This window comes from Myotis davidii, unplaced genomic scaffold (assembly GCF_000327345.1).
Source record: "Myotis davidii unplaced genomic scaffold, ASM32734v1 scaffold666, whole genome shotgun sequence".
NCBI classification, from domain to species: Eukaryota; Metazoa; Chordata; class Mammalia; order Chiroptera; family Vespertilionidae; genus Myotis; species Myotis davidii.
In genome coordinates, this window is record NW_006296629.1 from 445064 (window position 1) to 464479 (window position 19416).

The 19416-nt window shown below is 39.9% G+C and overlaps 2 protein-coding genes across 2 annotated transcripts in view; one reads left to right on the top strand and one right to left on the bottom strand.

Moving 5' to 3' along the window:
* Positions 1-5863, top strand: part of SUPT16H (SPT16 homolog, facilitates chromatin remodeling subunit) — a 44253-nt gene extending 38390 nt beyond the window's left edge. Inside the window, exons 23-26 of the mRNA XM_006772360.2 lie at positions 2709-2838; positions 3232-3361; positions 3502-3579; positions 4554-5863. Coding sequence (XP_006772423.1) covers positions 2709-2838; positions 3232-3361; positions 3502-3579; positions 4554-4699 — 484 coding nt within the window. The 3' untranslated portion in view covers positions 4700-5863. The remainder of the gene's footprint in view (positions 1-2708; positions 2839-3231; positions 3362-3501; positions 3580-4553) is intronic.
* The window catches only part of RPGRIP1 (retinitis pigmentosa GTPase regulator interacting protein 1), a 62032-nt gene continuing 48357 nt past the window's right edge, over positions 5742-19416 (bottom strand). Inside the window, 6 exon segments of the mRNA XM_015569567.1 lie at positions 5742-6259; positions 7379-7418; positions 7420-7454; positions 9876-10006; positions 13722-13806; positions 16885-17077. Of these exon segments, the coding sequence (XP_015425053.1) occupies positions 6147-6259; positions 7379-7418; positions 7420-7454; positions 9876-10006; positions 13722-13806; positions 16885-17077 (597 nt within the window). The 3' untranslated portion in view covers positions 5742-6146.

The window sequence follows — 19416 nt, forward strand, 5'->3', positions numbered from 1 at the left end:
AAGTTCTGTATGTACTCTTTGGAGAAGTGTCTATTTAGGTCCTTTGCCCGTTTTTAAATTGGATTGTCTTCCTTCTGTTAAGTTGTATGAGCTTTTTATATATTTTGGATATTAACCCTTTATCAGATATATCATTGCCAAATATTTTCTGGGGAGGGTCTATTTCTGAATTACATTCTTTCCCACTGGTATATGTGTGTTCTTATACATGTTATTTATTGTGGCTTTATAGTAAGTCTTAAAATCAGGTAGGGTAGTCCTCCAAATGTGTTCCTTTTCAAAGTTGGCTATTATTAATTTAGCTATTCTATATAAATTTTAGAATTAACTGTGTCTTTCAAAAAACTGGTCTGTTTCATCTATGTTACCAGCTTTAGTATCTGTTTACTCTATAATGCTGTCCCCTTCTATTCCTAATATTGATAATTTGTTTTTTTGTTGGTTAATCTGACTAAAGGATTATCAATTTTATTGGGAGGGTTTTTTTCATGATTATAAAATGTTCATCATTTTGAAATCTGCTTGGTGCAATATTACTATAGACTTCTGACTTTGGTTAGTATGGCTTATCTTTTTACTTTTTACTTACATTACTTTATATGAAAGTAACTTACTTATAGATAGCATATAGCATACATGTAGGGCTCACTTTTTTTTTTTTTTTTTTTGAGAAAGAGAGAGAGCAAGGGAGAAGGATATATAGAAACTTCGATGAGGGAGAAACATCCATTGGCTGCCTCCAACGTGCCCCCTATGAGGATCGAGCCCTGACCAGGAATTGAACCTGGGGACCTCTTGGTTCATGGGTTGATGCTTAACCACTGAGCCACACTAGCCAGTCTCACTTTTTAAAATCCATTCTGAGAATGTCTACGTTTTCATTGGATTGTTGAAAACAGACCATTTACATTTAATGTAATTATCAATATGGTTGGGTTTTCTGTTTGACTTTTATAATAATCGCTCTAAAGTTTACATGTACATCTTATCACCATCTGCTTTCAGATAATACATCTTTACTGTTGGAAGGTTTTTATGCTTCAATTTCTCTTCTGTCCTTTCTGCTATTGCCATATATTGTACTTCTGTTATGAATTCCACAATTTGTTGTCATTATTTTAGCTTTAAAACAGTTACCTTTCAGTTTACAAAATGAGGGGAAAGTCTTTTGTATAACTCATATCTTCCATACCTAGTGCTCTTCATGTCATTGTGTGGTTCCAACCTTCTACCTGTAGCCTTCTGCTATAATTTTCCTTTGCCTCATAAACTTTTAGTATTTGAGGTGCAGGTTTTTTGTGTAAATTGCCTCAACTTATTGAAAGTATTTCACTTTCAGAAGGTGTTTTTGCTGCATATAGAATTCTAACTTGACGGTCTTTTCTTTTACTATTTAAGATGTTATTTCTTGTCTTTTAGCCTTCAAGCGTTTCTGATGAGATATCTATCCTTCTTTCCTCTGTCTTTTTTTCTCGAGCTACTTTAAGTTGTTTTTTGTTTTGTTTTTTCTGGTTGGTTTTTAGCATTTTGATAACCAGATGTTTTGGTATGGTTTTCTTTATTATAATTATTCAAATGTTTGGTGTGCATTGAGCTTCTTAGATCTATGGGCTTTGTCATTTTCATCATATTTGGATATGTTCTGACCATGAATCTTTAAATATTTTTGCTCTTTCCTCAGTCCGCCTTTTTTTCTGAGAGTAATTACACAAATTTCATTTTTTCATCTCATTGTCTTTAAGGTTCCCTCTTCTTAAACATATGAAACATGTATCAATGCTTTTTTAACATCTTTATTTGCTACTTCATCACCTTTGTATTTTCTGGGTCTGTTTTCATTGGTTGATTTTTCTCCTGTTTTGCATGCCTGGTAATTTGTGATTGGTTGCCATACATGTGACTCCACATTTTTGGGTGCTCTGTTTTGTTATTTCAAATTTTTTAGATTCTATTCTAAGCTACAGTTAAGTTATTTAGATTCCATTTGATCTTTCAAGGCTTGGACACTTTACAAAGTGTCATGAATGCTGGATCAGAACAGCCTTGAGTCTGGGGCTAATTGGCCCCATTGCTGAGGTAGAACTCCTCTGAGGATTCTACCCGATTCCCTGAGTGTTTTGAGGTCTTTGCACTAAAGCAGATGGGAACGAGAATTATTTCCACCTCTGTGTGCGATCTGGGAGTTCTGTGTTTCTTTGCCCAGTTCTAATTAGTTTCCTCTCATGTTTGTGCAGATCGATCCTCAGCCATAGAATTTGAGGGGATCCATCCTCAGCTAATCTTCAGAGCTTTCCCATCACTCTATCCTCTAGTACTCTGTCCCACACATTCTAGCTGTCTGCCTCCCCAAATCCTCCTCTCTCTCTTTCTCTTTCTCACTCTCAACTCCAACAGCCTTCCAAGTTCTATATGGGTTCTGCCTTCCTAAAGAAAATAGAAAAGAAGAAGAAAGTGAACTTAGATTAGTTCAGTTGAGGGACAGAGATTGCTGCAGTTGGAATGCTGCTTTGATGTGAGGGTTCGTGCTTTGGGAGACCAAATATCAGCCGTCTGGGCATCTTCTGGTGGCACAGTGCACAGCATACCTGTTCCCCATTCATTTAAGAAAAGGTTAACTGCTCTTCAGGTTATAATCACCAGTTTGACAACTGGATATTCTCAGAAAATATAGAGGATTGATTTTGACTTTGTAATACTATTTCTCTCAGTTCCTGTGACCTAAAGTATACAGAAGGAGTACAGTCCCTCAACTGGACTAAAATCATGAAGACTATTGTTGATGACCCTGAGGGCTTCTTTGAACAAGGTGGCTGGTCTTTCCTGGAGCCTGAGGGTGAGGTGCGTGAGTGTGGGGTTTCTTTTCTGTTATGTAATAGTTGTCCGTTAGGAGAAGTAGCACATAAACGACCAGACTAAGTGGGAAAATCTCTGAACACATCTGATATTATTTCTCCAAATTAGTTTCACAGGTAAACAATAAATTAACTAGGTGTTTGTAGTCACTGACAAGATTTCCTTGAAATTATCAAAACTGTTGGAAATTTTTCAAAAATTGTTCTCTAAAAAATGGCCCTCCCACCTCAGCATAATGCATTATTACCAAGACTATTACTGCAGTTAATATTCCTGGGCAAGGAACGATGAAGTGAAACTTTAAGAAATATGAATTATATATTTAGGGTATCCATTAAAACAGTATATAGTGTTGGGTTTTTTTCTCTAATTCATCAGGGTAGTGATGCTGAGGAAGGGGATTCAGAATCTGAAATCGAAGATGAGACATTTAATCCTTCAGAGGATGACTATGAAGAAGAAGAAGAGGACAGTGATGAAGATTATTCATCAGAAGCTGAAGAATCAGGTTAGTCTTAACAAGGAAAAGTTCCTGTGGCTTTCTAATCTAATGCCATTTCTGGAAGCCACTTTTGCAAAAGGGAAGAGTTCTATCATTCCATTCCAGTATAATGACTAATGCTTACTAATCATTTTTTTTTTCTTCAGACTATTCCAAGGAATCATTGGGCAGTGAAGAAGAGAGTGGAAAAGATTGGGATGAACTAGAGGAAGAAGCCCGAAAAGGTAAATTTTTTTGTTTGTTTTATTTTTTGAGACACAAATTTCTAACAGATTTCAGTCCTTAACTAGTGGAGAAAACAAGGTCTGTAATTTGTATTCTCCGAGAGGTATGACTGCCTAATTGGATACTTTTTTCATCTGTCAAGTCCCCAATGGACCCGTAGTCATGATGGCCCACATAGTCTTATAAGGCTCTAGAATTAGGTTATTCAGTTTCTAAATCTAAGTTATATAATAGTCTAAATTTTTAGGCCTCTCCCATGTTAGGAATATTTTTATAGTGCCAGTTTAATTACTCTGAAGCCAAATGCCAAATATAAGTTAAACATAAAGGAAATGCCCTGGCCGGGTAGCTCAAATAGGTTAGAGCATCCTCCTGATACACCAAGGTTGTGGATTCAGTCCCTGGCCAGGCACATACAAGAAGCAACGAATGACTTCATAAATATGTAGAACAACAAATCGATGTTTCTCTCTCCTTCCCTCCCTCTCTTTATAAAATCAATAAATAAAACTTAAAAAGAAAATATAGATGAAAGGAAATATCTACTGTATCCTAAATTATGATATCCAAAGTTATGATAGAACTTTGCATAAATTACCCTATTTAATCCTTCTTTGTTTATAAATAAACCAAGACTCAAAAATGTTAAGTACTTTGTCAAGATCACATAACTGCTAAGTGACTGAGTCCAGATTAAAAGATCTAACTCCAGCCCTAACAGGTTTTGCTCAGTGGATAGAGCATGGGCCTGCAGACTGAAGGGTCCCAGGGTGTGCAGGAGGCAGCTGATGAGTGTTTCTAATTCTCTATCCCTCTCCCTTCCTCTCTGTAAAAAAATCAATAAAAAATAAAAGTAAATAAATAAATAAAAGGTCTAACTCCAAACTATATTCTCAGTACTATTCCATGCTATCCAGTATTATTAGGTACTATAGCTAACCTATATCCAACTAGTAATACCTCTTCTGTTTAGCGGACCGTGAAAGTCGTTACGAGGAAGAAGAAGAACAGAGTCGAAGTATGAGCCGGAAGAGGAAGGCATCTGTGCACAGTTCAGGCCGTGGCTCTAACCGTGGTTCCAGACACAGCTCTGCGCCCCCCAAGAAAAAGAGGAAGTAACTCCTGAACTTTGGCCCTCAGCTCCATTCTTCCTCTAGCCAACCCTTGAAAATTTTACATGACAGAAACTGTATTTTTCCTTTTTTCTTTTGAAGTTTTGCCATTTGTGTTTATGGGTTTAGGGGCCATTTGTGTGGACCAATCTACTCGGGGAATTCCAGGCCCACCACCAGGACACGTGCCAATGGCCCCATCCAGATGGCAAGGCAGGAGGTGTTCTTGAAGAAGGGCAGAGGCTTCCGCTGTTAATACCATTTCATTCCTCTCTTCCTGTCACCTTCTGCCAGGACGTCAGTGGCTTCTGACATCTTATTCTTTGATGTCTCAAAGTATATTTCCAAGATGTTAGTACAAGGTGAATAACTACTTGCACCATGGTTCTTGACCAGCAGATTTGATCCACCATCCTACCCTACAGCCATGACCTTCCTCACATCTCTTTAAGTTGCATCTTTGCAGTACTCAAGAACAGACAGGTTCTTGGAATTTGCTAGTGATTGTGATAAACCATACAACTTGAGCTAGTAAGGCAGATCAGGCTGGTACCTCCGTCTGAGTTTTCCTGCTTTCTTGCCTCATGCAGATTCTGGGGTATCTGCTGCCTTGGAAGACATAAAGCAGCGATGCTCCAAGGCTTGGTTTCATCCTTTCAAATTCACACGTGGTATATTGGTAGAAACAAAATTACATTGTTTATTTTGTGATATACCTGAGTAAGAACAGTCGTGCTTCATGTACTGCTTCTAGTAAAATCCAGGAGGAGGCTCATTATTAAGGAATCAACATTTAGATCTGGAAGGGGCAATAGTCATGCCTTGGGCCTAGAATACCATGATGAGAAGAGAAAAGAAGAAGGGAGGTCACTTCTACAACATGGCCTCTCATCACTGCTGCTCCTTATTTTTACTTGTCTTGCATTGTCCTGTATTTATCACAGTTTCTGTTGAACAGCTTTTTAAGTATTTGGGGAGTTTATCTTGCCATACTCCCCCTCCTGGTTCTCTGCACCCACCTGTTCCACTGCAGTTAATTCTGTGTTTTGTGACTTTAAGAGAGGAGGGGGAAGGGGTCTCAGATTTTGTTTGTTTTTTTCTCTTTAGCAGTAGGACTTGATATTTTCAATTTTGGAAGAACTAAAAGATAAATAAACTGGTTTTTTTTGTTGTTGTTTTGTTTTTGTAAATTCAACGTCTGTGATAGTTTTTTTTTGCAGTTCCTAAAAGCAAGCCTGCTCACTTGGTAAAGTGCTGAGGCGTTAGAAAATAATGATTTTGTCCAGCTAGTATCACAAAAACAAACTTTCATATTCTAAGCTTTTATGATCAGATTGAGAGATACTAGCTAGACATCACAGTAAACCAAACTTATGGATTAGCAAGTTACTTTATAAGAGACTTTTTTACTATGATTCCCTCACAGAGTTTAGAATGGAATAGCCCTTGTTCTATCACGAAAACAAATCTTCGGTCATCTCCTTGTGAATAGCATGGAAGGCAGCAACAGCTTGAAGGGACACCTTCAGACTTCCTATTGGGGTAGCTTGGTCTGTAGGGCTAACAACTGTTGGGAAAGGAAAAAGAAAGTCCATCAGGCAGCAGCAGCATTCCGTTAACAAACACTGGGTGCTAGGGATACTAAGCTACTTCATTTCTCAGGGGGACTCGGTTGAATGGAAGACAAAGGAAAACAGTTGTAGTGTGGTAAGTGCTGTGATGAAAACAAGGTGCTTTGGGAACACACAGAAGCGGCACCTAATCAGGACGGAGAAATTGGAAAGGCTTTCTGGAGACAATCCCTAAACTGAGTCTTTTTTAAAAAGTAAAAGATACCTAAGCTTATGCCAATTCATGAGAACATGACAAGTTTAGAAAATTGCAAGGAGTGGCAGAAATGAAGGCTATGCAGATAAGCAGGGGCCAGATCGTAAAAGGTCTTATTTGTCTTGAAAGTAATTTGATTTTCGCTGTAGTTATTAGTGACAGTTTTTATTTGGGTTCTAGAAAAGTAACTCCGTTATTGGGTAATATATTCAAAGGGGATACAAATACATCAGGAAGGGTAGTTGGGCTGTTGCACTAATTCAGGGAAGAAATGAAGGGGTCTTAAGTACAATAATGGTATGAAGATGGGGACATTCAGAATATTTAAAGAGGTAAAATAGAATTTTGTGATTGAATGTTGGGAGTGAGAAGAAGGTTGGAATCAAAGATGACCATTTTTATTTGGATAAGAGGGAACATAAGGTACAAGGTTGTAGCCCTAACCGGTTTGGCTCACTGGATAGAGCGTCAGCCTGCGGACTCAAGGGCCCCAGGTTCGATTCCGGTCTCCGGTCAAGGGCATGTACCTTGGTTGCGGGCACATCCCCACTGGGGGGCGTGCAGGAGGCAGCTGGTCGATGTTTCTAACTCTATCCCTCTCCCTTCCTCTCTGTAAGAAATCAATAAAATATATTTAAAAAAAAAAAGGTACAAGGTTGTAGTGGGGGTGGGGCTGTACTAAGGGCATACAAGTAGTGACTTAGTTTGCTGTAAGCTAAATTGTATTAAAAATCTGGTCTATAAACCCAGAGCTGAGATCATTTCTAGGTTCTAATTAAAATCCTAAGAGTGGATACAAACATGTAGGAAAAGGGTATATGAACAAAAAAAGGCCAAGAATTGAACCAGGGGAACCCACCATTCAAACTCAGGATGAAGAACCTGCAAGATAAACAAGGATTCCCCTAGGGAGTGATGTGGACAGTCAAACTGACCTAAAAACCAAAGGAGAAGAGTTTAAAAATGAGAATGAGAAAGGTCTAGTACAGTGGTCGGCAACCTGCGGCTCGCGAGCCACATGCGGCTCTTTGGCCCCTTGAGTGTGGCTCTTCCTCAAAATACCACGTGCGAGTGCGCACATACAGCGATTGAAACTTCATGGCCCATGCGCAGAAGTCAGTTTTCGACCTGGGCGAGTCTTGAGAATGCAGTGTGTTTTGAGAAAGCAAGGAAGTTGGTCAAGTGAGGAGCAACTCAGTTGTGCTAGGCCAGTGGTCGGCAAACTGCGGCTCATGAGCCACGTGCGGCTCTTTGCTGCCTTGAGTGTGGTTCTTCCACAAAATACCGACTTCTGTGCATGGGCCACGAAGTTTCAATCGCACTGTACATGTGCGCCCGCACGTGGTATTTTGTGGAAGAGCCATACACTCAAGGGGCTAAAGAGCTGCATGTGGCTCGCGAGCCGCAGGTTGCCAACCAGGGGTCTAATAAAATGACTAAGAAAACCAATTGGACTTGGCAATAAGGAAAATTGGTAAGAGCAAAGTGCAAAGTGTTTGGATAGAAACTTCATCGTAATTGAAGATAGGAGGTGCCAAAATAAAAAGTATTGTGGACTGACCATTCAGCAAATATTTCAAGGAGCTGAGTTTTGAAGTGATAGAATATATAGCTACAGAGTTTTGAAGCCTGAATGGAAGGGAGGCAATAAAAAGGAAATTACTATAAATATTTTTATTGTTAAAAAAATTGAGAAGCATTCATTGGCTTTAGGGATTTTGAAGTCACTAGAAAAGGCTCTAGATCAGCGGTTCTCAACCTGTGGGTCGCGTCCCTTTTGGGAGTTGAACGACCCTTTCACAGGGGTCACCTAAGACCATTGGAAAACATATATAATTACATATTGTTTTTGTGATTAATCACTATGCTTTAATTATGTTCAGTTTGTAACAATGAAAATACATCCTGCATATCAGATATTTACATTACGATTCATAACACTGGCAACATTACAGTTACGAAGTAGCAACGAAAATAATTTTTTGGTTGGGGGTCACCCCAACAAGAGGAACTGTATTAAAGGGTCACGGCATTAGGGAGGTTGAGAACCACTGCTCTAGAGGATTTCCCTTATGTGCAAAGGGCAAGGAGGTCAGGAAGAGTATGGCACGTGCAGGAAATGGGACAGGAATAGAAATTGTGACAGTTGGAAAACAGCTAACAGAGGGCACTTGCCATGTCCTAAGCACTTAATCCTTCACTTAAGAACTCCCTTAATCCTCATGACAACACTATGAAATAGGAACTGTTTTTCCAATAGTTGAAACAAGCACAGAGTGGTTAAATAATTTGCCCAATATTGCAGTTAACTAGTGGAATATAATGAAGAATCTTGTCTACCAGTGAAAGTATGAACTTTGTAACCCTTGGTCTGAAGAGTTCTGCTCAAAATTTCTTATAATTAGTAAAAAATTTATATCATGACTCAAACATGTACATAAGCCTAGTTTCACAAGATATTTACTCTGTGCAATGTACTCTGATACCTTCTTTTCTACAGTTTTCTGGTGTGTGTCTTTGTCTTCAAAATCTGACTTACTAATTTAATTTCACCATCCACTAATGGGTTATGAAGTTCAAAAACCATTAGTCTGGTGAATAGTAAATGCCTACTACAGCCTAGCAGCTAAGGTAAATGTGTGAAGTCCCAGCTGTATACGGTAACAGGGAACAGAGGACTGGACAGGCCCACCTAAAGGAATTCAAATGCAAATATTGTTAAGACGGGTTGGCCTTATAGCAAAGAGTCTTAAAAACAGATTTAAGAAGAATGTGGTTAGCAAATGTATAGAAACACTGTAGTGGTTGAAGAAACCAGTGACAGGGAGACCTGTTCAGAAAACTAGTATAGCAGTAGTAATGTAGTCAAGACACTTCTGAAGTAGAATGGATAAGACTTAGTCACCAATATTGTGAGAGGTGAAGGAAGTAGAAAGTTGGTGTCTAAGAAACTGGGTGCATGATCAGGCATTAAAAGAAAAGGGGTATTAGCTGCCTTTACAAACTTTATATGCTTCAGAGAGGTCAGAAATTCTGGTGTTTAAATTTGATTAAAATTTTTAAAAACTTCCTATCTCAAACATTGGAGAATCATAGTAGATTCTAATAATCAAGAGGTATATGAACTAAAATCAACAGCTAGAAAGGTATAAAAATTTTAAAAAATAAAGTCGACAACTGACTACGCTCAGGCTTGATCTAGAAGTAAGTAGAGCTATAGGGATTTTGATCCACTTTGTCTCATAAACTTTGTAGCAGTAATTGTGTATTGAAGGTAAAACAGGAAAAGTATTCATTATTTCGATGACTTGCTCAGAAATAAATGGAACTGAGGAGCACAAAAATTTATTACTCACTGTCTAGCTTTTGCTCTATAATGTCTCTTCCTGATTCCATGATCTGCCACAGTTTCAGGTATGCATATCCTACTTCTTGACATTCATTCTTTTCCTCATCCATAGGATCACTTACCACTGTGAACTTTAAACTGAGAGGGGGGGAAAGGACATTTAATTGAGCACTGCTGATACCCTAAGGCTTAAAAAAAAAAAATAAGGCTAAAAGAAATCATAAATTAGACAATGTCTAATTACAACAGCAAAAGAGTGAGGAATTGGTATAATTTAAAGTAACAACTGGGTCCTGGTCAGCTTGTTCAGTTGATTGGAGCATCATCCTGTACACCAAAAGGTTGCCGGTTCAATTCCCAGCCTAGATTGCGGCTTCAATCCCCCATTCAGTTGGAAACTGATCAGTGTTTCTCTCTGGCATCGTGTGTGTGTTTTTCTCTCTCCTTTCCTCTCCCTCTAAAAAATATCACTAAAGAGATATCTGCAGGTGAGGATTTTTAAAAGTATATTAAAAAATTTAACAGCTGGCCTTGAGAAGAGGGAACTATAAGACTCAAGATAATGTAATTGATCAAGTCTCAAAACCGTTGAGATATAATTCCTTGAAAGATGGTTTACAGCCCTAGCTGGTTTGGCTCAGTGGATAGAGCATCGGCCTACGGACTCAAGGGTCCCGGGTTCGATTCCGGTCAAGGGCATGTACCTTGGTTGCGGGCACATCCCCAGTGGGGAGTGTGCAGGAGGCAGCTGATCAATGTTTCTCTCTCATCGATGTTTCTAACTCTCTATCCCTCTCCCTTCCTCTCTGTAAAAAATCAATAAAATATATTAAAAAAAAAAAAGAAAGGTGGTTTACAATTTTTTAAAAAACATATCTTTATTGATTTCAGAGAGGAAGGGAGAGGAATAGAAAGAGATAGAAACATCAGTGATGAGAATCATCGATCGGCTGCCTCCAGCACACCCACCGTGAGGGATTGAGCCCACAACCCAGGCATGTGCCCTCTACCGGAATCGAACCCGTGACTCTTCAGTTCGCAAGCCAACACTCTATCCACTGAGCCCAACTGGCTAGGGCTGGTTTACAATTTTGATGAAAGATTTGATATGGAGGAGTTGCACAAAAACCAATAAACAGGAGCAGTTAGAAGAAAAGGTTTTCAATTTCTAAATAAAAGTTGGGTACCAAGCCTGAGCACAGTAAAGGAAACAGAAGAAGAACAGAATTGCAAAATGAATATAAAATGTGTATTCCTTAGAGCTGTGTGTCTTGAAAGATGACACTATAAAGCACACAGCACTGTGCCTCACAAGCAGTGAGCAGTCAACAATTATTATTTCTTAATCCTCACCCAAGGATATGTTTACTAGTATAGACATTAGAGAGAGGAAGGGAGAGAGAGGGGGAGAGAAACATCGATTGGTTGCCTTTTGTACACCCAACCAGGGACTACAGCTGCATCCTAGATATGTGCCTTGACCCAGAATCGAACCCGTGACCTTTTGGTATACGAAACGATACTCCAACCAACTGAGCCACCCAGCCAGGATAAGCAGTCAACAATTATTACTACCTTGACTTAACCTAGCAAAAAATGATAATTGAGTTCCAGAGACTGGTACCTACTAAATTTTTTGAGAAAAACTCAAGTACCATAAATTCATTATTTTAACCATTTTAAAGTGTGCAATTTAGTATTTCTTAGTATCATCACAATCTTGTGCAACCATCACCACTATCTAATTCCAGGTCATGTTCATCGCCCCCTCAAAAACTCCTGTACCCATTAAGCAGTCATTCTCTATTGACCGCTCCCTCAGCTCATGGCAACTACTAATCTACTTTCTGTCTCTCGATTTGCCTATTCTGGACACTTCATAATAATCCTGTACTTCTCTTTAGTGTTTTTATTGATTTTAGAGAGACAGGGAGGGAGAGGGAGAGAGAGAAAGAGAAACATTGGTGTGAGAGAGAAACATTGATCAGTTGCCTCCCCACCAGGGATCAAACCTGAAACCTGGGTGTGTGCCCTGGCATAAGTTGAACCAATGGCCTTTCTGTGCATGGAACGATACTATACCCAACTGAGACACACTGGCCAGGGCATAATTCTATATATTTTTTAAAGCAAATATTGGCCCAGCCAGCGTGGTTCAGTGGTTGAGCATCGACCTATGAGCCAGGTGATCATGGTTCGATTCCCAGTCAGGGCACATGCCCTGATTGCGGGCTCAGTCCCCAGCGTGGGGCGTGCAGGAGGCAGCTGATAAATGGTTCTTTCTCATCACTGATGTTTCTATCTCTCTCCCTCTCTCTTCCTCTCTGAAATTAATAAAAATACATATTTTTTAAAAAGCAAACATTGGTGGCTAATAGTACTAAGGGAACAAGCATAGGACTAAAAATTCAAGCTCTTAAAATTACAGCTAAAGATAACTAAGCTGAAAGAAGAATTCTGAAAATGATACATTTTAGCGCAGTAAGCAATATTCATTTGTGGTTATGTTTCTGTATGGTTACTGAGAACTTCAAAACTGCAAGGAATAATACCAACTCCCTCATCCCAATTTTCCCAGGAAAGGGATGGTAACTGTCATTACTGCATGCTGGACACAATACCAAGTGCTTTAGGTAAATGATGTTATTTCAATTTTATGCTCACAGTAGCCTTCAAGTTAAGTTATAACTTAGAGATCATAGTAAGTGGAAGAGTCAGGATTCAAAACCAGGTCTGTCTGATTACAAAGACAATGTTCTGTCCCTTGTACCGTATTGGCAAAAGAAAGTAAAAATAAACTGAGCTCTGAAATTGAGTAGAAGGTTGCAAAAAGGAAAGAAAAGAGAAAAGTGTGACCAGTATAAGGAAGTAAAGGAAAAGAAAGCTCTAGGAATGCTGAGAGAAAGAAGAAAAGAAAAAGCTAAATTAAACATGAATGCAGAAACAACCAAATCACTTTTCATTCCCAAAAGTTATCAGTAAGCTTTTATCTATTTTAAAAGTCCATTGTGATACTGAAATCAGATTCACTCTTTATTTCAGCTGCCTCCTTTCTCAGGTCTCTCTATGACTAACTGGAGACAAAGTAAATGCAAATTAAATAAATGTATTGGGCTTTTAGATAAGTAATAAAACACTGGCCCTATCTTATTTCTTACCCACATACACATTAAGGAATTAGGGTTGGCAGATTTTGCAAAAGAAAAGAAAAGAAAGAAACCCCAAACATATGCTTACTTAAATTTGAATTTCAAATTTCAGCTAAACAATGAATAATTTTCGTAACTATAGGTATATCCCGTGTGTTTCATCTGGAACCTCTAAAAGAAGCCCTCCTCAGAGGACAGGAATAATGACGATTGGCTTTCCTAAAACTTACAGTAGATCTAGAATTTACTTCAGTTATATCAAAGTATTTCCTGCAAATAAATATTTAAAATCAAACAAAATTAATATTATAACGCCATAATATTTGGTAAGGTAGTAATGGTACTGTGTTTATGCAAAATGAATCTAATTATCTTAAAATATTGAAGCATTTGTCCATTCCATACAGGGTACTGTCAGTATTAAGTAAATTGCTGCCTAACACACACACACACAACCCCACACACAAAAACGCACATAGGAGCTGGTATGGCATGAGAAATGAACTAAATCTACAAGATTATATATTTTATCAGATAGTTAGCCATGAACATAAATTAGACTCAAGTAGATCAGAAATTCATTAAAGGTAAATCAATATAAAAGAACTAGTTAACATATTCAATATCAGCACAAAACCAAACTAAAACTCTTGGATTCTTGGGTGAATATATCCTTTATTTCAAAGTGGAGAGTAAATGCTTACCGTCCTTGCTCAGGACCTTGTCCATTCAGCATGTTGAACAGAAATTGCCTTCGTCCTTTTTGCTCCAGGCGGTCCAGGTCTATCACTATATTAGGGTAAGAGGGAAAAGAACAAAGAATCATACCCTTTGCTATTTGGGCACCAAGATTTTCATAAGTGGTACATATAAAACAGGGGTTGGAAAAGCAGGGTCCATGGGCTGGCCACCAGTTTTGTAAAGTTTTATTGAACCCAGCCATGCCTATTATTTATTTAAAATATTTTTTAGTTGATTTTTTGGAGAGAAAGGAAGAAAGAGGGATAGAAACATCCTTGAGAGAGAAACATCATCAATCTGCTGCCTCCTTGCACACCCCCTCCTGGGGATTGAGCCTGCAACCTGACCTAGAAGCAACCAGCGAGTCTTGGTTCATGAGTCTCCGCTCAACTGCAGAGCTATACTGGCTGGGCCACACCTATTATTTACATACTAGTGACCTGGTATGTAATATGCACAGATTTGTGCACATTGAAAGGAAATTAATTAGAAGGTGGCTGGTGGAGCGGGACTGGGTGAAATGGGCCTGACATGCCCTGGAGCCAACCTCCTGCAGCCCCTCCCCGACCAGCCGCACCTGTGGTGGCACTGTGGCTTGAAATCCCCCCGGCAGGTGGGGTCCCTCAGCCTGGTCTGCAGGGATCAGGCTGAAACTAGCTCTCCCACATCCCCCAAGGGGTCCCAGAGTACAAGAAGGCACTCTGCAAAGTTGCTGTTGTACAGGGTGTGGAACACAAACGCAAGTGTGCAGTAAACCAGATTTGGGGCCGACAGTGCCCCAGCAACAACATAACCCATGGCCAAAGGTGGAACCTCATGGCCCATGAGGAATCGGTCTCCCTCCTCTCTGGTTTCGGGGTATGTCACCCGAGAACTGCTGCTGTCAAGTCACTGCAGCTCCTGCGTTGAGCATCTGCCCCCTTGTGGTCAGTGTGCATCATAGCGACGGTCAGATGGTGGGAGGGACACTTAGCATGTTAGCCTTTTACATATATAGATTATTGGTGGCTTCTTTCCAACTACAATGATAGAGTTGAATTGTTGTAATAGAGTAGACAGTTTGGCTCACAAAGCCTAAAATATTTACTATCTGGCCCTTTAAGAAAAAGTTTGTCAATCTCTGATATAAAGGAAGCCTTACAATCTACAATGAAAGTTATTCTGCCACATGGCAAGATAGATGTGCCTGGTGAAGAATACCAGAAGGCACTTTTTGGGAGCACCTAGAGATGTGGGTTTTGTGGCAGTTCAACTTAAAATGCTTGTTTCAACATCCCTTTCTCCCTTCCTCCTCATTTTCGTATAAGAATGCAGCAGTCTCCAATAAACTGACCTATGTTTCCCAGCCTCTACTGTAGCTAGGGTTGGCCACATGATTAAGTGCTAGCCATTATGTCGCATGAAACCTGCGGAATAGGCTCCGAAGGGGGCATACTTCCTTTCCCCTGTGGCCATTAAGGACCATGGTGTAACTGAGCAACTGAAAGGATGCAAGACAGACACTTGGATGGGGGGAAGGCAAGATAGAAGTTTGGACCTTGATGGTATCATGGAGCCTCAGTCCTGAACTGCCCACCTCTGAAATCATTTAACGCAGTGAGAAATAAACTTCTATCTGGTATGTTATAAAGAGAGGATATGCTTTTATTTTTTTAATGGTATAGAAAACAAGAAATAGCACTTAGAAATTTAAAGTATTTAGTCAATGACTGGAAGATAAAATGAAGGAAATCTCCCAAAAATTGAAAGAAAGAAAAAACAGAGGTAAGATTAGGAGGAAAATTACAAAATTAGAGGATTAATGTGGAAGATCAAAATTCTACTAAAAAAAATGAGAAAATGTTAGAGACAAAATTATCAAAGAAATGCAATGATATTTCCCAGGACTAAAAGTTATGAGCTTCCAGATTGAAATAGCCCACAATATGGCCAGAACAATTTAAGAAAAAAATATGCACATTACTGAAATTTAAAAACACTAGCAATAAAGAGAAAATGTTAAAAACTTCTGGGGAAGAAGGGGATAGTTTTCATAAACAGATTTCACTCCTGGCCTGGGTCTAGAGAACCGCGGACCAAAAGCTTTGAAATTCTCAATAAGAATGTTTTCAGCCCTGGCCGTTGTGGCTCAGTGGGTTGGGCATCAGCCCGTGCGCTGAAAGGTTGCCAGTTCAGGATGGGCCTTGATCCTTACTGGGGGGCATGCAGAAGGCAGCTAATGGATGTTTCGCTCATATCTATGTTTCTCTCTCTCCCTTCTTCCTTCTTCTCTCTCTAAAAACGAATTTTAAAACATTTTTAAAAAATGTTTTCACCTGCTCCGCCCCCCCACCAAAAAAAAAAGTTTTCAGACAGGCCAGCGTGGCTCAGTGAATAGAGCATTGACCTAGGATCTATTCTAGGAGGTCACGGTTCGATTCGGTCAGGGCACATGCCCAGGTTGCGGGCTCCATCCCCATTGTGGAGTGTGCAGAAGGCAGCAATCAATTATTCTCTCTCATCATTGATATTTCGATCTCTCTCTCCCTCTCTATTCCTCTCTGAACTCAGTAAAAACATTTTTTTTTTAAATTGAGGCAAGCAAAAAATGTAAACAAGAAAGGAAATATCATGGTGCACTAATCTCCTTGGCTCTGTAAGAATTAATATTTACATATCTATAATAATAGATACAATTAAGATTAGATTAAATAAAAATTCTGATCCATCTAAGGGGGAAGTGAACATGGGGGTGGTGTGAAAGAAATTTTATCTTCTAAAATAGAAACTCAGCAGATAATCTCTAAAGTTGGTGAATCAGGAAACTGCAATGAAACATTACTCAGAAATATGGAGTTAAATAACAGAGGAAATAACAGACAAGGGGAAAAGTGGTACAGTGGACTGAGGGATGACTGAAAGGGCACAGGAGTGATTTGGGGAGAAGGGGAGGAGCAAAGGACTGTTTACTTTTACTTCAAAACCTTTTAAGGCTATCTGATCTTTTCAAACCACATGCATATACTATTTTGATAAATAAAAGAGAAAGGGTTGGATCCGCCCCATCAGAAGTCCAGAGTAGTTCTGCCCCCTCAGTCTTAACGTCTGTCGGCCCGCTCTCCCCACTGACTGCGGGGGCTGCCTCACCCTTGCTAAAGTGGAAGTGGATCTCTTCTCCTGCCCTCGGTTTCCTCAGGGACACAGGCGTTTCGGTCTCTGACAAGGGTAGATCGTGGAACTTGTACTCCACATACACCTGTTTTATGTTCTCATCAGACATCACTTCAGCTTCTGAGTAGAAGGCCAGGCTGACAATTTCAATGCACATCTTCTCTGAATCCTGATAAGAAAAAGACATTTATTTCCTGTAGGTTAGTGATGCTCCGAGTCTATACTCCACTTAATTAACACATCACTCTCTGTCAAGCACAGGCATACTCCATCTCGTGTATTCCTCCTTGAGAATCAATGTGTCGGTCATATTGGCTCTGAGACAACGTGACTGGGTTGTCCCAGCTAATGTGGGGGAAATTGGTAACGAGAATCCAGTCGTTTTGTCTCCTGGTCCAGTGAATCCTGTTCTCAGAGCAGCCCTCCTCAGCCACCTCCACATACAGGAAGAATCAAGAAACTTCCTGAGCAGATAGCTTTTCTTCAACTTTCTAGATGAAAACCAATCCAGCATTTTCCTGAGATTAGCTCCTAGGAGACCTGCTGACTGATACTGGAGATTTAATAGCGGTTTCAGCCACTATAGCAAGGAGCTGCCTACTGGGCTTTTTGTTGTTGTTGTCGTCATAGTGCTGGCTGGGACTGCCCCCTACCCACTCCCCCGCCCCCATGATTACATTACCCGGTAATGGATGCCAGCTCATAGTTGAAAAGCATTGCATTAGCGTTATGGCCTATAACACGATAGCCATTCGCCACATGTGCCTGTTGCGCACTTGAAATGTGACTAATCTGAATTGGGGTTTTTTTTTTTAAGTTGACATCTAAATGTGTTATTTTTTGAATTGGGATTTTCTATCAGTGTAAAATTCACATGGGACTTTGAAGACTTTGCATTAAAAAAAATGAATGTAAGCTACCTCAATATTTTTTTTTTATCTTGGCTTGGTGTTGAAATAATGATACTTTGGATATTTAGGTTAAATAAAATATATTTTTTAATTTATCTCTTCAAAAATTTTACTTGTTTCTTTTTACACTTTTAATGTGGCCACTAGAGAAATTTTAATTGCATTTGTAGCTCACGTTGTAATTCTGTTAGAAAGCACTTCGTGGACTGTACGCTCCACGAGGTCTAGGACCACGAGTCTGTTTCTCTAACCTCTTCAGTCCCAGCATTTAGCATGCCCGTAATTTGTTTCCTCTCCATGCACTTAGACCTAAGTAATTTTCAAAATTAGTTTTAACTCCTTCCCTTGCGAACACTCTCATTTCATTAGAGAATGGTGGGGGAATATTGTTGAACACTGTGAGAAAGAAGCCACTATAGTGTGAGAGTACAAATTGGTATAAGTGTGTGTGTGTGGGGGTGGGGGGGGGTGATAATTTTGTGGCAGGCATGAAATTTTCAAGTGCACAATTCCTTTTATTTTTTTTAAATATACTTTTTGTTGATTTTTTACAGAGAGGAAGGGATAGAGAATTAGAAACATCGATCAGCTGCCTCCTGCACACCCCCTACTGGGCATGTGCCCGCAACAAAGGTACTTGCCCTGGACCCTTCAGTCCGCAGGCCGACCCTCTATCCACTGAGCCAAACTGGTCAGGGCTGCACAATTCCTTTTAAAACCAGCAGTTCCACTCACAGGAACCTGCCTCACTAAAGCATTTGGCAAGTGCACAGAGATACATGTGAATAAGGCTATTACTACAGCACCCCCCCACCCCACCCCCTTTTACTGTAGGTAACTGGTGGCACAGAAATGAAAGTGACAAGGTCCCAGTATAGTTGCTCGGTACAGTTACAGATCAGAAGGCAAATTCTTTAAAAGACAGTTATGGTCATTTGTTCCTCTCAAGGCTCATTTACAAAGCCTGGCTTCAGTTCAAATGTCTCCTCCTCAGAGCAGTCTTTCCTCACTGTGGCCTTATCTAACTCAACCCCACTCATTGCAACCTATTATTGTCACCTTATTTGTTTTCTTTTTAAAAAAATATACATATTTGAAAATACATTTTTAGTAATTTTAGAGATGAAGGGAGGGGGAGAAATAGAAACATCAATGATGGGAAAGAATCACCGATCAGCTGCCTCCTGCATGCCCCACAGTGGGATTGAGCCCGCAACCCAGGCATGTACCCTGACCGGGCATTGAACCTTGACCTCTGGGTTCATAGGTCAACACTCAACCACTGAGCCATGCCAGCTGGGCCTATGTATTTTCTTCATAGTATTTAGAATCAGAAAATATCTGGCTTATTTCTTCGCCGATTGATATTTGTTTTCCCTCAGCAGAAGGTAAGATTCAAGAGGGAAGGGACCAGCCCTGCCGGTGTGGCTCAGTTGGTGGAAGTGTTGTCCAGTGCACCAGAAGGTGGCGGGCTGGGTTCCCGTCGGCACATAGCCAGGTTGCGTGTTTGATCCCTTGCTGCAGTGCATGCAGGAGGCAGCCCATCAATGCTTTTCTCTCTCATCTCTCTCATCTCCCTCTTCTCTCTCTCTCTCTT